The 22,263-nt window shown below is 33.6% G+C and overlaps 1 protein-coding gene across 3 annotated transcripts in view; it reads right to left on the reverse strand.

Annotated features, from left to right (window-relative positions):
• Positions 1–17,564: 17,564 nt before the first annotated feature.
• Positions 17,565–22,263, reverse strand: part of RP2 (RP2 activator of ARL3 GTPase) — a 59,404-nt gene continuing 54,705 nt past the window's right edge. For 2 of the 3 annotated variants that reach the window (XM_074213697.1, XM_074213698.1), the window contains exon 5: positions 17,566–19,429. In XM_074213697.1, coding sequence (XP_074069798.1) covers positions 19,346–19,429 — 84 coding nt within the window. In that variant the 3' untranslated portion in view covers positions 17,566–19,345. Of the gene's footprint in view, positions 19,430–22,263 lie in introns of all 3 variants that reach the window. The other variant, XM_074213696.1, reaches the window with a different exon arrangement.

Below are 22,263 nucleotides of genomic sequence, written 5' to 3' on the forward strand. Positions count from 1 at the left end.
GTAAAGACAAGATATGTTAGGGAAAGTATTGGTGTTAAGAATAAGGAAAACTTCATTCTAGTCTGAACTTTATAACTCTAACTTTAGATAAACCACTTAACCTCAATTTTGTGAAGATAATAATTCCTGCTTGACTTACCCTACAAGATTGTTGCAAGAATCAAAACAGATAAGGCATGTGAAAGAATTAAAAACACAGTATAAAGACAAGGTTAAAAAAGAGTAATATCAATGTAAAGTATTGTAATGTGTTTACAATTTCTTACAAGGAAGTTTTATCAAAAACACATGGCATATTCATGTAACATCTGGTTAATTTCATTATTTGAAGTATTCTTTCCTTTCTAAAGGTGGTGAAAAAGATTCACAGAAAATTAACTTTATTCTGATAATCACATTCAGTAGAGTTGAAGGTCCAGGGATAAATATTGGTAGAAATAAATCTAAAGGGGGCAACTAGGTGGTACAGTGGATATAGCACCCACCCTGGAGTCAGGAAGACCTGAGATCAAATCCAAATTCAGAAACTTGATACTTTTAGTTGTATTATCAAGATACTTATTTGATCTTGGCCAAGTCATTTAATTCCATTGGCCTTGCAAATAAAAAAAAAAAAAGAAAAAGAAAAAGAAAGAAATCTGAACACATTCTACTTTGAAAGACACAATTCAGGTACTTAGTCACATAGAAATTTAAATTTTAATTAATAAGACAGTGTTTGAAGCTATATATAAGTGTCATACTCTTTGGGTAAAGGAGGATTATGAAGTACATTTTTACCACTTTTTTTTGCTTTAAAAATTTTTTCTCTAATTGCAGATAAAACAGTTTTTAACATTTATTTTTTAGACTTTTTTTTGCAAGGTAAATGGGGTTAAGTAGCTTGCCCAAGGCCACACAGCTAGGTAATTATTAAGTGTCTGAGACCGGATTTGAACCCAGGTACTCCTGACTCCAGGGCTGGTGCTTTATCCACTATGCCACCTAGCCACCCCTAACATTTATTTTTAAAACTTTTGAGCTCCAAATTCTGTATCTCTCTTCCCCCAGATGGTAAGTAATTTTATGTAGGTTATAATGTGCGATCCCACAAAACATATTTCCTTATTAGTCATGTGCAACCTTTATTTTAAAAATTACATTGATAAGCAACTTATATACAAAACATGGGAATATTAAAAAAAGTAAGACCTATGAGAAATTCAGTCTAGCAGTGAAACTATTAAGTGAATGCAAGTATAGTATCATAAAATAGAATCTAAATTCACAGCAAGCAAATCAAGTTGATAAGTATTTATTAAGTATCTACAGGCCCAATGTAAAAAGCTAGAAGTACAGACACAAAAATAATCCCTGCCCTAAAGAAGCTCACAATCAGAAGGGTAGATTACGTGCAAACAACTATTACAAATAAGATACTGCATGTATACAAAATATATAATTTCTCTTGTATGTGTATATGGATACATATATACATATAAGATATATACTGGTACGTATGTATATATATATATATATATAATATATATATATATATATACACATATAGGATATATTGGCAATGATCTCAGAAGGAAGGCAATAAGATTAGGGAAAATATGTTATTACAAATCAAGAAAAACAAAAAATAAAAATATATTACTGAGTCATATATTGAATTAAAATTTGAAGAGGGAACTAAAAATCCACAAAAATAGAATAGGCTGAAAATACCTATATACAATTTAAGTACACTAATTTGTAATGACATGCATTTTTGAGTTTTCAATTATGAGACTTGAAATAGTTTTTTGGAGTTTTTTGGCAAAGATTCTGGAATGATCTGCCATTTCTTTCTCCAGCATCTTTTACAGATGAGGAAATTGAGGCAAAAACAGGGCTAAGTGGCTTGCCCAGAGTCACACAGCTATAACAAATATCTAAGGACAAATTTCAACTCAGGCCTCTCTGACTCCACACTCAGCACTCTATCCACTATGATACCTAGCTTTCTGAGAAATAAATAGGCTAGCAATGTTATTTCTAGAAGTCCTACTTTGATAACTACCTATAAAAGAATTGTTTATTCTTAAGATGTGAAAGAATTAGCCTAAGGAACCATTATGTATTGTCCACATACTTGGAAGTTTGTTCTTTTGTTTTAATTTTTAAAATTTATTTATATATATTTAATATTCAAATGCATTAAAAATTGACAAGAACATCATCAATAGTTCTGAGTTCCAAAATTTTTTCCTTACCCCCCTTCCCAGGCAGCAAGTAATTTGTTAAAAATTTAGTCATGTGAAACATGTTTCCTTATTAATCATGGTATGAAAGAAGAATCAGAACAAAAGGAGAAAAACATGAGAAAGAAAAAACAAATTTAAAAAGTGAAAATAATATGCTGCATTCAGATTCCATAGTTTTCTCTGGATGTGGATGGCATTTTCCATCACAAGTGTTTTGGAATTGTCTTTGATCATTACACTGCTGAGAAGAGCTAAGTCCCTCTTAGCTGATCATCACACAGTGTTGCTGCTGGCTGAACACTTTTCTTTTAAGAGATCCCTCTGGTATCCAGCCTTTTTTTGAATTCTTAAATTTGAAATGAATTTGAAATTTAAATTTGAATGGAATTTGAAAATTTGAAATTCAATTTGAATTGAAAGAAGATTTGAAATTTGAAATAAAGAAACAAAAAGTAAAAAATGTACAACAGAGAACAAAAATATGAAAAAATCTGGGCAGTTTTGAAAACAAGTGGTATTATATATTTTCTTGAAATGGAGATTTATTGCTTTATATTGAACCCTCTTATGGCAATATATGGCGGTTTTTTCTTTATTCATTTTATATTTAAGTGAAAAAATTACAAAAAAAATAGTGACTTTCATAAAAAGTTTTTGTCTCTTCATGAAAATGGTGCCAAAGATTCGTTTTCAGGAGAATATATAACTCATTTTTCTTTAGTAATAATGGGTTGCAATCTAATCATTATACATTCTCATACATCATACAAGTTTGTGAGGAAACCAACCAGATATAGTCACAAATTATGATCTGAAACAAAACTCATTGATGCAGTATATCAAATATAGATAATCTTGTTCTCTCCCACCGAACTAACCAACATTCATTCATTCAAAAAGTATTTATTTGTTGAAAGTCTGATCAAAAAGATATAGAGGAAGAATTTAAGATCCATTATGGAAAATAAAACACAAATAAAATATTAAGTAAGAACAATACTAATAAAAATAGCTAACATGGTTCATAGCACTTTAAAGTTTGCAAAGTATTTTACAAATATGTTATTTGATCCTGTAAGGAATCTGCTCTTATTATTCTCTTTTTACAAATGAAGAGACTGAGATTATAAATTTGCCTATGGTGAGATCACTGATAAATGTCTCAAGGCAGGATTTGAACTCAGGTCTTCCTGATTCCAGATCAAGCACTCTTATTGTAGATCTATTTTATCACACCATTCTGCCTAGGACTAAATCATGCTAATAATAATATAACGGTAATTTCTGATTGAATGTTAAATATCTGATATGTTACTGAATGTTAGTTGGAAGAGACCCAAAAGCCTATCTAAACCAACCCAGAGCTAAACAAGAACCTCTTTACTACATGTCTAATGTGTTCAGCCTTTGACTAAAAGATCTCCAGAGGCAGCCTATTCCTACTTCTGGAGAGTGCTAATTGTTAGGAAATTTTTCCTTCCTCAAGTCTGCCACTTAAAAACAGCAAAGAAAAGAACTCTACTCCCTCCTTATTTTGACAACCTTTCAAATATATGAAGACATCAGTCATGTTCTGCTAAGCTTCTACTTCAAACTGAACATCCCAAATTCTTTCTTTTTAAAAATCTGCTTTTATTTCGTTTTTTACATTGCCTTATAATTTGGTTGGGGAGGCAAGATATGTATTGGGGAGGGGGGTCAAAAAGAGATATAATAGTTCCAGATAGCAATAGGTATTAAAAGATAGTACTTGATTATCCCCATATGAAATGCTTGAAATAATAATTACTCTGCAAGTTCAGAGGAAGGCAGTAATACAGAGTGAAAGGGAAGTTTTATGGAGTCCATGATTGGGAACAGAGGAAGTTAAGATTTAGGGCAAAATCATGAAAGGCTTTGAATGTTTGAAATTCAGGAATTTGGATATTCTGGTGTATACAACAATGAGCCATTGAAGAATTTTGAGGAAGATGAAAATAGTGGTTTGGGATTTAATCTAGGAGATAGATGTGCCACTTCTGGGCAAATCCACAACACAGGATGTAAATGAATCTGATACAGAAACAAGGAAGCAAACTCTTACCAATAGCATTCCACAGCTGTATATTATATTTTTCTGAGGTAACTAGGTGGCAGCTAGGGGCCTGTTTAGATTCTACCTTAGATATTTTGAATAAGTCCCTTAACCTTTCTCAGGTTCAGTTCTCTCATCTGTAAAATTGAGAAAATAAAAACATACTTCCCAGGGTTGCTATGAGGATCATATTTTATATATAAACATTATAATAAATGCTAACTATTAATAAAAAGTCATGTAAATACTAAAAATTAATCTAGGACAGATTAAGAATGATAGGAGCTAAGGAGACCATTTAGAAGGAGGCTTTCAATTAAAGTATGGCATAGTTCAAGTATAAGGTGATGAGAAAATAGGATCTAGACCAGAGGTTCTTTATCTTTTTGCGTGTCGTGGACCGCTTTAGAATCTAGTGAAGCCTATGCACCTCTTAGCTTTCTTCTCTGAAGGTTTTAAATACATTTAACAGTCAACACAAACCTGTAATCTTAGCTAACCAGGAAGCTGAGGTTGCCAGATCTGGGAATTCTGTCCAGAACTGGGAATTCTGAGCTGCAGTGGGCTAAGCCAATCAGATGTCTGCATTAAGTCCAGCATTAATATGGTGAGCCCATGGAAGGAGAGACCATCAGATTCTCTAAGGGGGGGGAGGGAGAGGGAAAGGGGTAACCAGCTGATGTCAGAAATGGAGCAAGAAGACAAAATTCACATGCCAGTCAGTAGTGATATTGAACTGATGACTAGCCTCTCTCCTTCTAACTTAGGTGAAATAGGAAAAACCCTACTCTTTAAAAATAATAAAATAAAATGCATAAAACAAAATGTTTACAATTACAAAGAAGAACAATTATATTGAAATAAAATTTCAAAAGAAATGTTTTTAAGACAAATTCTTCAATCTTAGGTTAATGGTAGCAAATCTTTGTCCATTTATTTAGGATGGGTTTAATAGCAGAAAGAAGTTGCTCAAACCAACTATGTCAGATAAAATAGGTGATCAAATTGAACAATATTGTTTTTTGGCAAAGATAATTTGTAACTGTAAAATAAAATGACACCAATTTTTTTCAGTGACTTACAAATTAACTCTGAAGGTATTTCAAAAAGGAACTCCAAGAATGCTTTAGACAATGAAATAAGCCCACAGCTTTACAAAGGTATTACTTTGAAAAATAATAATCTGCAAATATATTTGTTAAAAATTTGCTTGTATTTGGACATATTAAAAATGTGCTTTTTATGCCAAAGAGAAAAATCAAACTTATGCTGCATTTGTAGAAGTACAAAGTCAAGAACAAAAGAGGCAAATAGACCCACTGACTGTGCTGGTCAGACACATGAAATATTTTGTTCAGTTCTGAGTGTGACATTCTAGGAAGATACTGATGAACCAGAGACTATCTAAAGGTGGAACCAGATGGTAAAAGATCAGAACCCGGGTATGCTAAAGTCACCTTGACTTGGTCCAGGAGAACCTATTGCTAAAATTTCAATGTGAGCTTTTATTCCTTGAATATCAACAAATTCTGTGTGAAAAATGTAGGGTGTTGGTCTTCACAGGGTGTGGAGGGGAGCCCTTAGGGAATTCATTACAAAGGTGGAATGGGCCAGCCAATCACAAGACTGGAAGAGTTTTCCTAATCCCATTCCAGGGATACCAAACTCCAAACCAGTCCAGAGTGACCTAGAGATCTCGTCCTAATACTACTGAGTTTGCACAATTAGGTAATTGAATATTAACCCACACACCCCCTGTGTGTGACCATTAGGGTTCTTTAGCATATCATATGTCTTATGATGTGGGGGGGGATCAAATTAGGGACATATCATGGAATGGGTGGACCTTTTAGATTGTAACTCAAACTCTGAGAGCCTATGAACATCCAAGAGGGAGGGAGGGGAAAGAGTTTCTGAAGACCATAAATTACCTGACTTTGAAGACTAATTCGTGTTTCACGCCTAGGTGAAGTGCTTGTACCTTGTAAGGTGTATCTTGCAAGGTCGTGAATAAAATGTACAATTTTCTCTCACTCTAGCAGGTTTTTCTTTTCATTCATTTATAACATTCTGAGAACCCAAACTTGATTGTTTTGTTGGTTGCTAGACTTTAAAAAGTGATAGAGAAAAATGTTAATAACGCAGATTAAAATGTCCATTTCTTTCCATCCAGCTGTTAAAAATTTATCATCATACTCCAGATCTGAAGAGTGCACCAGACATTTACTAGCTATGTGACCCCAGACAAGTTACTTTAAATATTTGGAATTTTTAGTCTGAAGGAGAGAGGATAGCTACCTTAAAATAGAGTTGACATATGAGAAATAGGGAAAAAGATTCTATTTCACTATGTAACAAAAGCAAGCAGAACTAATATGGAAATATATAATTGGGGCTCATTGGTAGAACAGCTGTAGTAATTAGAGAGGTTCAGAAGTAAAATGGGCTGTATGTTATCCTCCTGAAAAAAAAAAAAGACTTCAACACTAGAGATACAGTATTCAAGGAAAGGATCACCCAATCAAAGATGCTAGGGTTCTAGTTTTGTGAAGAAGGGAGTTTGGACAAGGTTACCTCTGATGACCTAAGACTTCAAGGTTCAGTTCATCTAAATCAATTTTTAGACCCTCACAACAGTAGGCACTAGTATTATCCACATTTTTACAGATGAAGAAACTGAGACTGACAGTAGTTAGCTTTTTCAGAATCAAAAAGCTAATGTAGTTTTTTCATTCAGAACTTGAATTCAGGGGGTTCCTAACTCTAAACCCATTCAGCTGTCATGAGCCCATAATACTATATTTACTCTCATAATTTTATCCCTTTTCTTTCTGATATTTCTATTCTAAAAGAGAATTGGTTTACAAGGAATAATGTAAATTGTTGTTAAGTCTTTTCAGTAGTGTCAAACTCTTCCTGACCCCATCATATAAATATTTATGTCTTAATCCACAACTACATTTGCCTTATTGAAAAACTACTTTTAAAAAAATTATAGTAGAGAGTTTATAAAGTTGTGAACAATTATGTCTCAAGTTGTTTGAGAAAGGTAAAGAAAAAATAGCAATTGAAAATGTTTAAAAGATGAAGAATATCTTCATAGAACATTCAATTGTGAGAGGTACCTTAAAAATAGTCTTAACCAAAAAAGAAAAAAAAATAATAAATGGAGATGTGGGAAAATCGGCACCCTAATGCAACACTGATGGAATTGTGAACTAATTTAACTGTTAGGGAGACCAATGTGGAATCATACCAAAAGGTTATCAATTTTTTCATACCCTTTAATCCAACAATACCAAACTGTTTGCCATCCTGGGGAGGAGGAAGAGAAAGGAGGGAGGGAGAATTTGTAACTCAAAATCTTTCAAAAAATTAATGTTGATCACTTTTACAATATTCATAGCAGCCCTGTTTGTGGTGGCAAAGAATTGGAAATAGAATGAATGTCCATCAATTGGGGAATGGCTGAACAAATTGTGTTAGATGTAAGTTATGGAACACTATTGTTCTATTAGAAACCAAGAGGGATGGAAATTCAGGGAAGCCTGGGAGGATTTGCATGAACTGATGCTAAGAGATTGAGCAGAACCAGAACCATTACCTAACAGTAATATGGGGGCAATGATCAACCTAAATGGACTTACTCATTCCATCAGCGCAACAATTAGGCACAATTTTGGGGTATCTGTGATGGAGAATATCATCTGTATCCAGAGAAAGAACTGTAGAGTTTGAACAAAGATCAAAGACTATTATCTTTAATTAAAAAAAAACCTGTTATCATATAATGTAATTCTGCTATCATTTATACTTTATTTTTTTTTCTTAAAGATATCACATTCAACTTAGATCAATGTATACCATAGAAACAATGTAAAGACTAACAGACTGCCTTCTGTAGGGGGTGGGGTGGGGGGGAGGGAAGCAAGATTGGGGGAAAATTGTAATATTCAAAATAAATAAATAAAATTTAAAAATGAATGTTGAAAATTGTCTTTACATGCAATTAGAAAAATAAAATACTATAAAAAAAGAAATTGACTTATCTGACTGCCTTATTTTACAACTGAGGAAACTGGAGTAAAGTGACTTGCTCAGGGTTACATAGCAAATTCAAGTTTTAAATCTAATGCAAAAAAAAACCCTTTGTTTTAGGGGAAGAATTACACTGCATTTACAAAGTCCCACCCTATTCTCAGAAGGCTAGCAATACATTTTTTTTTTAATTCCTACAGGAAACACTCATGTTGTTCCTGACCAAAGCCTATTCATTTTCAGTTATCAGTTTACTGTGGAAAAAGAACTTCACTGATAGTAAAGAAAAAGAGCTCAGTGGAATTAAAGATTAAATGCTAACTGAACCTTCCTACCTTTAACACTAAACTTTGAAAAAGAACAGCCAATTTCTTTAATTTAACAATTCCTTGTCTTGCCACCAAAAAATCACAGCCTTGGCTTTATGCTTTCTAATGGGAGAATAGAGGCATACCCTAAACAATGGAAAAAACTCTTAGTCTAACCATTCCTATCCTCTTACTGCTTTCTCTGCCTTGGAGACTGACCCATTGCTCCTGAAGCTCCAAGGAGATCTTCCTGGCAGCTGTAGTTACTGTTTCAAAACAGGAAAATAAAACGGATTTAACTGTATTGGCTATAGAAAGAGGAGGGGGAGGGAAGAATGGAGATAAGTGTATAAGGCAGCATTTCTTTCTCAAGCTAATTTATCCAGAGAGTTTTAGGAATAAAACTATATCGATGAAATCCAAAAAAATGGTGTTCTGGAAGTATTGAAAACTTGGGATAAAAAGGAGGAAGAGCATTAGGAAGATTTTAGAGTCAGATACAAGTTTCAAATCCTGATACTAGTAGTGTGACCCAAATAACCTCTTGTGTCTGGTGTCTCATCTGTAAAATGAGGGGAAGTTAGACTTGATCATCTCTCGAGTCTCTTCTGGTTTCAAATCTATGGTCCTATGATCATGCTTAATGTATTTATATGATCCTATGAAATCAGGTCTATTTCTATTCTGAATATATATATGCATATATATAAGTGCATTTGAAATATATTTAACTTAAAATATATTATTTTAGATAGAAAAAATATCTTCAAGTATTTTCATAGAACCACATTTACATCACAGGGAATAATAAAATCTGATAAACACTTTGGGGAAATGCTAAAAAAGGAAAAAATGCCTTTTTTTCACTTATCCTTAGAACTTGGAGAAGTACAAGAAGGGAAAAAAATAATACATCAGATTGTATTGTAATGTTAAAAATGAGTAAAAAATTAAATGCATTCTATCTAAAAACTGGGGTGAAGAGTGTGGTATAGAAACAAAAAACAATAAAGCTTTTGTTTAAAAAGTTATAGTGAACTAAGTGCCTGTCTTCAAATTGACTCGGGGCTCCCTTTCTATAGGCTCTAAATTTTGCAAAGTACTTTTCTCTCAATCCCAACCCCCCTTCCTGGTTGGTGGTGCAAAGTACTTTAACCAATAGGAAGCCATACTTAAGTCTCAACAACAACTTCTTTGACATGCAATTTTCTATTCACTAGCCTATTTGTAGCCTATTCTACAGCTGGGAGTACTTTAAAAAGAAAACCATGCTCGTTTTGCTCAATACAATAATACTTAAGATTTATAGACCGATTTTCCTCTTCAAAGCACTTTACAAACAACAGCTAATTAGCAGTCTCGCTTACACCTTGCAAGTTCATTTTTATAACTCCAATTACAAATTAGTTCGATTCAGTTGTAATGGTAAGCAACTTGTCAGAGGCCCCAGAGAGAAGCAGAACTATGGTGAAAATTAGACTGCTGGAAGTTCTGCTCAGAGCCCTGTACTCAAAGCTTTCTAGGTTCCTAGTCTCTCACCAACTAGCCTTTCCCCATTAAAAAACAACTTTGGAGGGCAGCTAGGTGGCGCTGTGGATTAGAGCACCAGCCCTGGAGTCAGGAGTAGCTGAGTTCAAATCCGACCTCAGACACTTTAATTACCTAGCTGTGTGACCTTGGGCAACCCACTTTAACCCCATTGCCTTGCAAAAACCTTAAAAAAAAGGGAATGTAGCAGCATCTTATTTTGCTGTAAGAAATGATAAATATGATGACTACAGAGAAGCATGGAAAAATCTATAAACTGATAAAGAATGAAGTAAGCTGACCCAATAAAACAATGTATACAATGACTATAACTATAAACAAAAACACAAAAAACGAAATGTGAATGCTGCAAATTGTACATGTACAAATTTTATCAGATTGCAGTCATGGGGAGGGGAGAGAGAAGGGAGGGTGGTAGAAAAATGTGGAACCCATTAAGTTAAATGCTTCTTGAGAAAAGGGTCTGGTTTTTGCCTTTATTTATAGCATAGAGCTAGAATATAGAATGTACCTAATAAATGCTCATAGGAGAATCTAGACAAAGTTTGATCCTTTCACCTTTAGTAAAATAACAGAAGACTAAATAACTCTTTCTGAAGGTTAATTTCAAGAATATTTATTAATTTAAGCAATGTATTAGTTATCTTAAGGTTTTTCAAAAGTACTGAATGTAGATAAGTGCAACCATTTTCCAATAGGGCTTGACCATTACCATTCCTCCATAAATCAAACAGTAATGAATAAAATTTAAGGAAATGTCACTTTAACCCATCTAGAGGAAAAAACTCAAGAAGGCAGGCAAGCCTCTCTGCAGTCCTTTCCATTGTCCTGCATGAAGCCAAGAAGTCTTTAAAGCACTGAGATTTGAGGAACTCACCAATGGCAACAGTTGGAGGAAAAACTTAATGGGCAAAAATAATCAAGGTTCTATTTCTACCAAAACTTTTACGGGGGTGAACCCTTTCTCATCAGTTTAGGTTAGCAAGAGAGCAACGGGAATCAATCAACAAGCATTAAGGATTGCTTAATGTGTACGCCACTTTGCTTAACGAAGAAGATACAAAGAAAAACAATTCCAGCACTGAAAGTTCTGAGATACTAAAGGATGACACATAAATAAATAGGTACATACTAGATACATGCAAAGATAATCTTAGAGCGCAAGGCTAAATGATCCCAATAGCCACCTGCAGAAGGTATCATTTAAAGTGAATCTTAAAAGAAGTTTAAGAAGTCTGAGGGTGAAGAAAGGAGAATATTCCAAGAATGGACAACAAAGAAAGAGGAGTATCATATGCAAGTAATTGCAACTAGGTTAGTATTGTAAGATTTAGAAAGTATTAAAGGGGAGTAAAGTATAGAATGAAATGGTAAGAAGGGGGCAGATTTGTGAAGAATCTTAAACAATAAACAGGACTTTGCCATTGAAACTGGAGATAAGTTAAAAAACAAAAAGCTGTTAATATAAATTTGAGGTTCTTTTGTGACCACTTTCCTTTGATCTTTGTATATGGAATTATATATTGATGTTTGTCAGGTCCAGAATATTGATATAGTTATTTATTTATCTTTTTAAATTTTTTCTCAATTCTCTGCCTAATCAGCTACTGAGCCCTCTCAATTCCAATTCCATAACACTTCTCTAATATTCTCCATATCTAAGTTCTCTCTAGGACTGTTGTGAACAATTCATCATTACCACTCAACTTGAACAGCTACAATAATGGCTTAACATGTCTTCCCAAATCTACTCTTCCCTGAATCAGTCCATCCTTTCACTTTTAGAAAGCTGAGGTCATCTTATTCAGCTCAAAACTCTTTTGTCTTCCTCCTACCCTCCCCTAAACCTCCCCCCCCCCCCCCCCCCGCCCCACCACCAAAAGTCTGTTCAGAACTTGGTACCACTCTTAATTCATACCATTCTATGGCCCAGCCAGATTGTACTAGTCTGCCCTTAGAGCATGTTTTGCACCATTAAGTACAATAGTTTTTTCCTTCATCTGTGGAATTATTTTTGTTGTTTGGTCTGACTCTTTGTGACTCCAGTTGGGGTTTTCTTGACAAAAGTACTGGAGTGCTTTGCCATTTTCTTCTCCAGCTCATTTTACAGATAAGGAAACTGAGGCAAACAGAATGAGGTCACATAGTGTCTGAGGACAGATTTGAACTCATGAAGGTGAGCCTTCCTCACTCCATTTAGCTGCATTTTTAAAAGACTATCATGATACAATGGAAAGAATACTGATTGCCAAGTCAGTTTCAAAGTCCATCTCAATTGTTCCCGACTTGTACGACCTTGGGCTTAACTTTCTTGGATCTTAGTTTCTACATCTGTAAAATAAGGGGGTTGGACTAGATGGTCTGGGAAGTCTGGTTCCAGTTTGAGATTCTATTTCTTTTATTCATCTCCAACTGCCTTTCCTGAGCCCCATCCTTTCTCCCTTTCACCATGGACTTAACCATGGCACTTTTCATGTTTCTGTAATTGCTTTTAATAGATTGTATTGATATATTTTATATTTATATCATCTAGTTTTAAAAAATAGAATTTAGCAAACTGATCAATGCATAGGAAAAAATCTGACAATAGCTAACATTTACATGGTGCCTCCTTTTCTTCATCTTCCTACTACCATCAATAATAACAACAATAATAATAATTAATATTTATTTAGGATTGACTATGATCGGGTACCATGCTAAATGCCTTAAATCTTATTTGAACCTTAACAGCTCTTGAGAGTGGCCATGATATTATTATCCCCATTTTTACAGATGAGGAAACTAAAGTCAGAGATTAAGTGCATTGCCCAGGGCCACACAGCTATTAAGTGTCTGAGGTTATATTTGAAATCAGTTTCCGGACTTTCTCTAGTTCTCTATCCTCCATTATATGCAATGTTCCATAGCCCTAATTCCCCCTACTTCTGCAAAGGAGTAGAAGACATCTTCTCATATATCTTCTTTGGGGTCTTAAAGCATATTCTTCTAAAATTTGGCACCCTTCATTGTGGTTGTTCCTTCCATTTAAATTGATGGGAGTTATATTTATTATTCCCTGGCTGTTTACTTCACTTTGCATCCAATGTACTTAAGATGCAATAAGGCTATTCTACTTATTGTTTTGATGTCCTGTCCTCCTTTTCCCCTCAAATATATAAACTACATCAGGGCAGAAACTAGGTATTATTTACACTGGATGCTGTTACCAACTTCTATCACAGAATTCTGGACATAGCAGTTTTTTTACTGTTATTCTATCAATTTGATTATTTTCAGGTTTCCAACTTTAATATAAATTCAGATAAATAATTCAAATAAATCCTCCACAAATTACAGATAATAGCTTCTGCAGCTACCAGTTATCCTAGCAAGGTTACTTTTGCGGTAGTTTAATGCCTAATGAATTAGGCCTCTAATAAGCTTGCTATGATACTGATAGGAGATTTCTAACAGCTATAAGCAGCTACAGAGGGTACCCTTTGGGACCCCAGCCTCCTCATTTTGCTTATGAGAAAGCTCAGAATCACAGAGAGAAAATGATTTTTGCTCAAAGTCACACAAGTAATTTAATGGGAAGAGCTTGGCATAGCAGTGTTTTTTTCTTGTTATTTGATCATTTTATTTTCAAGTTTGCAAAATTCTGGTCATTTGCCTTCAAATTCAGCAGTTTTAATATGCTGTCATAGGCCTGTTTTGCATTCACAAGTAAACCCCAACTTACTTTGCCAGACCTATTACACATTACTATGTTTTTTCACACCCTTCATTCCAGTCAAGGTGGCCTCCTTTCAATTCCCCATAGGTGACATTCCAAATTCCTATCTTAATGTCTTTGCACTGCTGTTTTTCATGCCTTTAACACAATCCTTTTTCAACTCTAACCTCTTAGCATCCCTGGTTCCATTCAAGAGTCGGCTGCCCCACCTTCCATATGAGACCTTTCCTGATTGTTCCCAACTACTATTATCTTCTATTCCAAAACCACCTTATGTCTCATGTATATATCAGTGTATATAAACCTAATAGAACATAAGCTCCTTGAGGAGGCTGGTTATTTCACTTTTAATCTTTACATACTTTTGGCCTAATATAGCTTCTAGTACATGATAGGTGTCTAATAAGTGCTTCTCATTTCCCTCAAACCAGTTCATAAAAATAACATACATTTCATATATGAAGAGTAGGGGAGCTAAAATCACTTTATTCAGTCAAATATAACTCAGTCAAATCTGTGGGTGGGGACAAGATAATGGATCAACAATCTCAAAAAACTTTTAATTATCCTCCAAATTCTTACAAAATGGGTTAATGAATACAGAGATAAACAGTTCTTGCACTAATTATATTTGTTTATAAGAATTGCCAAGTTTAGAGGATGGCATCAATTGGGGAATGGCTGAACAAATGGTGGATATACAATCGTATTTTTATGCTATAAGAAATGCTAAAAGGAATGAGACCTAAGACTTGTGAACTGATGCAGAATAAAATAAGCAGGATCTGGTAAACAATTTATATAACACTGTAAAGACTAAACTCTTGAAAGGTTTAAGTGATAAGATGCAGAGACTAACAATTCCAGAGAATCAATAATCAAAACATGCTACTCCATTCCCAATGGAGGGGATAGACTTAAGATGCAGAGATATACATTTTGAACAAGCCAATATAGGAATTTGTTTTGCTTGACTATGCATATTTTTGTTTTTCTTTCAATGTGGATGGAAAAAAAAACATTTAAAATTCATAAAAATTTAGGGGCAGCTAGGTGGTGCAGTGGATAAAGCACCAGCCCTGGAGTCAAAAGTACCTGGGTTCAAATCTGGTCTCAGACACTTAATAATTACCTAGCTGTGTGGCCTTGGGCAAGCCACTTAACCCCATTTGCCTTGCAAAAAAAAAACCCTAAAAAATTCATAAAAATTTGCTTAATTGCAAACCTAAAAAAAATCCTGGAGTTTTCATATACTTGATAATAACATTGAATATACCTCATTTGGTCCTTCCAAACATAAGCAGGCACTTACTGATGAAAACAGTAAGTCAGAAAAAGGAAATCAGTGGTTATCTGTAATAAAAGTCTTAATTTAATGTTATCACATTTCCCTAGCTCTGTCTGACTTGCTAATTAACAGTTAAGTAACTCAAAACTAGGTGACAGGTTTCAAAAGGAAAGCTCTCAATCACTAACCCTTCAATCAAAAATACATTGAATACATTGTCAAAAGTCTAATTATAAAACAAAAACACCTGAAGTCAGAATGATTTCAAGATTTTTTTTTTAAGAAAAATTTTCCACAATCCAGTCTGTGTGTGAAACATTCAAGGACACCTTCTAAGATGGTAATGTAAGTATTCTTTCACAATCTCTTTAGATCTTCCTAAGTTACATCGGGAGACAAGCTGCCCATCTCTGGCTGTGTGACACTGAGCAAATCAAAACCTCTCTCAATTTGTTTTCATATTTAAAACATGAAAATGGAATTTAGTATAATAGTGACCAAAATGGCTACATCCCATTTGATCCAGAAATCTCAGTGCTAGAAACACACTCAAAAGACAGTTAAACAGTCTCTGAAAAACCAAAATATTCTTTGTTTAGGTCACAAAGAACTAGAAACAAAGTCAATACCCATCATCAACTGTTATTTTTCAGCCATGTCAGACTCCTTGTGACCTTATTTGGGATTTTCTTGACAGGATGCCAAGTGGCTTACCATGTCCTTCTTTTGTCTTATTTTACAGATAAGGAAACTGAGGCAAACAGGGTGAAGTAACTTGCCCAGGGTCACACCTAGTTTGTGTCTGAGGCTCTATTTGAAAATCTTCCCAACTCTAGGCCCAGGACTCTCTCCACAGTGCTACCTAGTTACTCCATCAATTAAGGTATGGCTAAACAAATTATGGTATGCAAATGTAGTGTAATATTTACTACACTTTAAGAAGCTGTGAACAAAGAATGAAGAAAGTTATATGGACTGGTACAACGATAATCAGAACCAGAAAACAACATACACAAAGACAACAATGTAAATGGAAGAACAAAAAAAACCCTGAACAATGTCTAATAATGACAAAGAATTTTAGGCCTGAGGAAGATTTGAGAAAAATGCACCACCTTTTCTTCTTCATTGGAGTTGGGGAGGAGTATAGAATATCAAATACACTAGAGTCCTGGGTTGAATGACTGGTTTTACTTAATTGCTCGCTCTCTCTCAAAAAAATAGAAAACCTGTTACAAGGATAGTTTCCTCCTGGAGTAAAGAGGAAAGGACTATATTTGAAAATGTAAGTTATATAAATACAAAAGATAGCCACTAAAATTTTTGTGTAAGAAACAATTTTAAATTACTGATTCAATATTGGGAACAAGCAAAATAAAATTTTTTAAACCATTTTTTTGAAAACCACCCACACAGTAACATTTAATTAAACACTGTCATAACTTCCCAAGAAGACTGTATTTATCTGTATTAAATATTTTCTAGCCCTCAGCACATTTGGAGCTAGTGCTGGGATTACAATGGTGGTTTAATACATACTTCATTGTTATTCAGTATATGAATATTAAATAAACCCTGTGACACTGCTTTCAAGATTTGCTTGTTCTTACTTTAAATTAAGTTAAATTTTGAACAGATGCCTTAATTTCCTACATGGTTGTGTGTGTGTGTGTGTGTGTGTGTGTGTGTGTGTGTGTGTGTGTGTGTGATGGAACACTATTGTTAAATTACAAACTAAGAGGAATGGGAATTCAGGGAAACCTGGAGGTATTTGCATGAACTGATGCTGAGCCAGACGAGCAGAACCAGAAAAACCACGTTCCCCCTATCAGCAACATGGGAGTGATGATCAACCTTAATGGACTTGTTCACTCCATCAGAGAAACAATCAGGCACAATTTGTGATGGATGGAGAATACCATCTGTATCCAGAGAAAGAATTGTGGAGTTTGAACAAATACCAAAGACTATTAAATTAAAAAAACTCCCCAGTATCTTCTTATGTAATTTTGCTATCTTTTATACTTTATTTTTTTCCCTTAAGGATATGATTTTTCTCTCTCATCACATTCAACTTAAGATCAGTGTATACCATGGTAACAATATAAAGACTACCAGACTACCTTCTGTGGGGGTGGGGGTGGAGGAAGCAAGATTAGGGGAAAAAAATATCAAACTCAAAATAAATAAAATCTTTCTAAAAAAAAAAGAATGTAAGGTCCCAAAGGACAGGAAAAAACAACAACAACAAAAAAAAAAGGTTTTGTTTTCTTGTTCTGAAATCCCAAATAAAAATTCATTAAAATTTTGTTTTTGATTTTGAAATATAGTAAATAAAATGATAGTTTAAATTCTGCAAGATGCTAAAGCTGGGTTCAATTTGCATTAAATACAAACAACAGGACATGGCTCATATGATTTTATTTTACTCCTAAAACAGATTCACATCATGATACACAATTTTGGTGTATATCTGAAACATATTAATGATCTATAAAGTGAATACTAAAGCATTTTATTTTTAACAATGTTTATTATAAACTTCATTTTACAAATGCTAGATGAAATATATATACAAAGCTAGACATTCAACAAAAGTTGTTTAAAGTAGGTAATATTATAGAAGTCACTTAAGCTAATAAGTTTAGACATAACATATTAGGAAAATGAACTAGCAATCATTGCAGTAAGTGTCCATGAATCAAAAAGGCAGTCTGTAGAGAAATCCTGTATAGTCACATATTATTCAAAGTTAACATAAATGGACATTAGGCTAGCATATAACTTCACTTATTCTTTTAAATCCCTTCAAATAATAGAAAATCAAAGTACTTTTTCCATGAAAGCACATCTGTATGTTCAAAAGAACATTTTGTGAGATATATGCATTTTTAAATTCTGACTAATAAAAATACTAAAGCCATATGAGAAAAACTCAAAATTAACACCTCAATTATGCAGCATATTTCTAAACTTGTTCTTGAATATCTTAGAAAAGATAAAACCCAAATGACAGATGTTATACAACGTTGAATTTTAGTTTCTAAAAAATTAAGAACTCTGGTTTTAAAAGGCATATGTGTCACTGTGAGTTTATTATAATTTAATAATGATTAGAACTTTAAATATATCTGTTTTTTCCATTCAACTAACCTAAGCAAATAAAAGTCCTCTTACAACCAACTAGATTACTAAATATTCTTTAGTATTAGCCAAAACATTTTATAAACAACTTCTGACTTCTACTTTAGGATTCCTTAATCTTAAAGAATTTTCTGGTCTCAATGCAAAAATGCAAAAAAATCAGCCAATGTGATATATAGCAGAAGTTCTCTAAGTACTTTGGCAACTGAAATTCCTTGGTTGATTTGAACAGATAAAGTCACAGAAATAAATCTCCCTAAAAAGAAGTACCCAAACAAATAATGGGCTGTGCAAAAGACCTTCCTTAGGACAAAAATGATAGCCAAAAGTATCAAGAATTTAAGTAGTTTAGTTATGAAGGCTTTTTTCTTCAGATAGCACTATAGAAAAATAAGTAAAATTATACAAAATTACAAATATGTTATTTATAGATGTTAATATTAAAATGAAAATCTTGTTAACATGTTTTGGTTAAGCTTTATCTAGTGTGGCACAGTAGCAAAAGAGATAGATTTGGAGTGGGAAAAATCTGTTTTCAAATCCAGTTCTGCCCACTTACTATTAGATATGAACTTCAGCAACTCATTTACCTGACAAGGGATCTTAAATTTCTCATCTATAAAATGGATTGCAGTAAAGGATTGCTAAGGTCTCTTCCAAGTACTAAGTTCCATGCACCTAGTGCTACACTTTATTTACTTCCTAAAATTGTCTGTAGATATTTCATTTAAATTACAATTTCAGAATTGTGAATCTTCAAGTTCAAGGGGGAAAGAGTAAGAGAAGGATTTAAGTGCTTTAAAGGTACTTTTTAAGATGAACTGTTTCACATCAAGTAAATGTCATACTAAACAGATTCCTTCAAAAATAATCTTTTAACATTTCAGCATTAGTTACAAAAATAGTCCTAGTACAGAAAATTATACTATCAAAAACCTATATAAACAAGTTGAAAATCTAGGCTTCATGTCAGAGGACTGGGTTCCATGTTGTAATTCACATTCCCATTTGCAGATCAGCAAAGTTGTAGAAGCTGTCAACATCTCCAGAAGCTGTTACCTTATTTTCTGATACAAACATCTATTTTTAAATTTAAAAGAGACAAAGCTATTAATAACCAACACAAAATACCAGTCCTAATCTAGTCAAAAAATCTGCTACCCTCTAAATACAATTATAAGATTAACATCAATACATTCAAGTGTCCTATAATTGATACAGTACATTTCCAACAGGTGTTAATTATGTGTTAAGGTTTTTTTTTAAAAGTGCCATAATGAAAATCTTTATTTTAAAAAAAAATCAAAATACTTCTAAAAGCACAGGTCTCATGCTGGAATTCAAATACAATGGGCTAGTCCTAAATTTTAATCTTGCTTTGGTCAACTTAATGCCTTGTTAACTGGTCACTTAACCTCTCTTTCTCTCATAAGACTTGCCCTCTTAACATCCAGATTGTTAAGAAAAATGAGGTATACAGATGTGAAAATAGTTAGGAAAGCATAAAGCCCTTCTCAATTCCATATATATATAGGTACTTTGAATTTTAAATTTCTCACCAAAAACTGTGTATGCATCTAGTTAAATAGCATGCTTTAAAAGAAAAAAAAGGTTCCACACTTAGGGAAATCTTAAATCACAAAAATCAGAATGATAACATCCTATCTCCTCATACACTTAAATGAATTTGTGATCCCTTCAATTTGGCTGGTCCCACCAGTAATGCTGACTGAAATCCACATTGTCCTCCTTTTTTCAAAGTTTTCTATAGTTATTTAACAACAACTAGAAAATATTAATATAATTTATATGTATCTCTCCAAACTGACTAGTATCAAATGCAACATTATTCTGAATAAAGCAAAATTATTATTAGTAGGTAGGAGAATCTCATGGTCTAAAGCATGTTATTCATTCTTCTCAATGCTATGATTTTCATGAAAAGCAAGAAACTGTATTTGATAATTCTACTTACTAGGGAGAGCTGGTAATCAAACAACAATAACATAGCACTTTAAAGTCTGCAAAACTCTTTGTTCACAATCATCCTGTTAGATTATTAAATAGTGTGAGGATTACTCCCACTTTACACATGAAGAAAATGAGACTCTGAGCTTTTAAATTATTTGCCCATGAGTCACAAAGCTCTTAAGATGGGTCACAAAGCTCATTAAGATATGGGACTCAGGGGCAGCTAAGTGGTGCAGTGGATAGAGCACTGGCCCTGGAGTCAGGAGGAACTGAGTTCAAATTCGGACTTGGATACTTGATAATTACCTAGCTGTGTGGCCCTGGGAAAGCCATTTAACCCCACTGCCTAACCAAAAAAAAAAAAAAAAAAAAAAAAAAATGCAACTCAAACCTAGCAAAGAAAAATAAATGTAAATGGTAGATTTGGGGATTTTACAAGTTATCTTTCAATGTTTTAAAATGTTTTTATACCTACCACTTACTTTCTTTTTTGTTTTTGTTTTTCACAAGGCAGTGAGGTTAAGCGACTTGCCCAAGGTCATACAGCTAGGTAATTATTAAGTGTCTGAGGTCCCATTTGAACTCAGATTACTTTTCAATAAATACTCAACACTTTCTCATAACAATGAAAAGAAAAAGTTTAACAAAACAAACCAACAATAAAACACATGTGCACATATTCCAAGAAATTAAAAAATCTAAAAGGATGGTAGCAAATCATTGTATCATTAAACAGGTGAAAAACTAAATATAGATTATTTTAGGAAAGGAAAGCAAAAATTAAAATTAGGCTAAGGAAATGTGACCTTGCAGAGATTTTAGGGAATGTGCTCTAACAAACAGGTAGGTAAGTTTATATTTAACAAAGCAAGTTGATAAGGTGATGTTACACAATGTTAACAATAGATTTAGAAAGAGAAAAGATCTAGATTCAACTCTGGGATCTGCTACTTTATGGTGACCCTAGGTGAGTCATTTAAGTTAGCTTCTCTGGTCTCAGTTTATTTCTCTATAAATGGAGAATGATTGGTTAAAATGATCTGAGGTCCCAGACAGCTTTAGATTGTTTGAAAAAATATACAAGCTATTTTTACAATTTCAATAATGGTATTTCCAAAGTGCTCAACAGGACCTGGAAGTAATTTTCCCCCTTATTCAAGAAAATAATTTTTTTCAAATCTAAAATACAGTATTGAAAAAGAAATGAAGAAATGGACTAGAAATCCAAATTCCTCCTGAAATTTTTTTTTTAGGTTTTTGCAAGGCAAATGGGGTTAAGTGGCTTACCCAAGGCCACACAGCTAGGTAATTATTAAGTGTCTGAGACCAGATTTGAACCCAGGTACTCCTGACTCCAGGGCCAGTGCTTTATCCACTGTGCCACCTAGCTGCCCCATCCTCCTGAAATTCTTGATTGAAATCCACATTTTTCCATTCTGTGACATTGTCCTGCTGCCTTTTTTTAAGTTTTCTATAGTTATTTAACAAAAACTAGAAAATAATTAATATATAATAATTTATATGTATCGCTCCAAAAGAACTAGTATCAAGAAAATAAAATCTTTCAAATCTAAAATACTGTATTGAAAAGGAAATGAAGAAGTGGACTTGAAATCCAAATTCCTGTCTCTTGGCTCTGCCCACTTACCATTGAAATTACATTTCCTCCTCTGGGGCTCAAGTTCCTCAGGTGGGAAATGAAAGAGCTAGTAGACAAGATGATCTTTCTTTCCTCTAGCTTAAGAGTTCTTAACTTAGAGTTTATGACCTTTTTTTAAATACTGTGATAACCACATTTCAATATAATTTGTTTCTTTTCTAAGTCTATAGTATTTTATTTTATATATATTTCAAGTCATGATTCTGAGAAGGGGTACATAAGCTTCACCATACTGCCCAAAGGACACCCCCTAAAAGAGGTAAAGAGTCATTCTGTATGTTCT

Source organism: Macrotis lagotis, chromosome 1, assembly GCF_037893015.1.
Source record: "Macrotis lagotis isolate mMagLag1 chromosome 1, bilby.v1.9.chrom.fasta, whole genome shotgun sequence".
Classification (NCBI taxonomy): domain Eukaryota; kingdom Metazoa; phylum Chordata; class Mammalia; order Peramelemorphia; family Peramelidae; genus Macrotis; species Macrotis lagotis.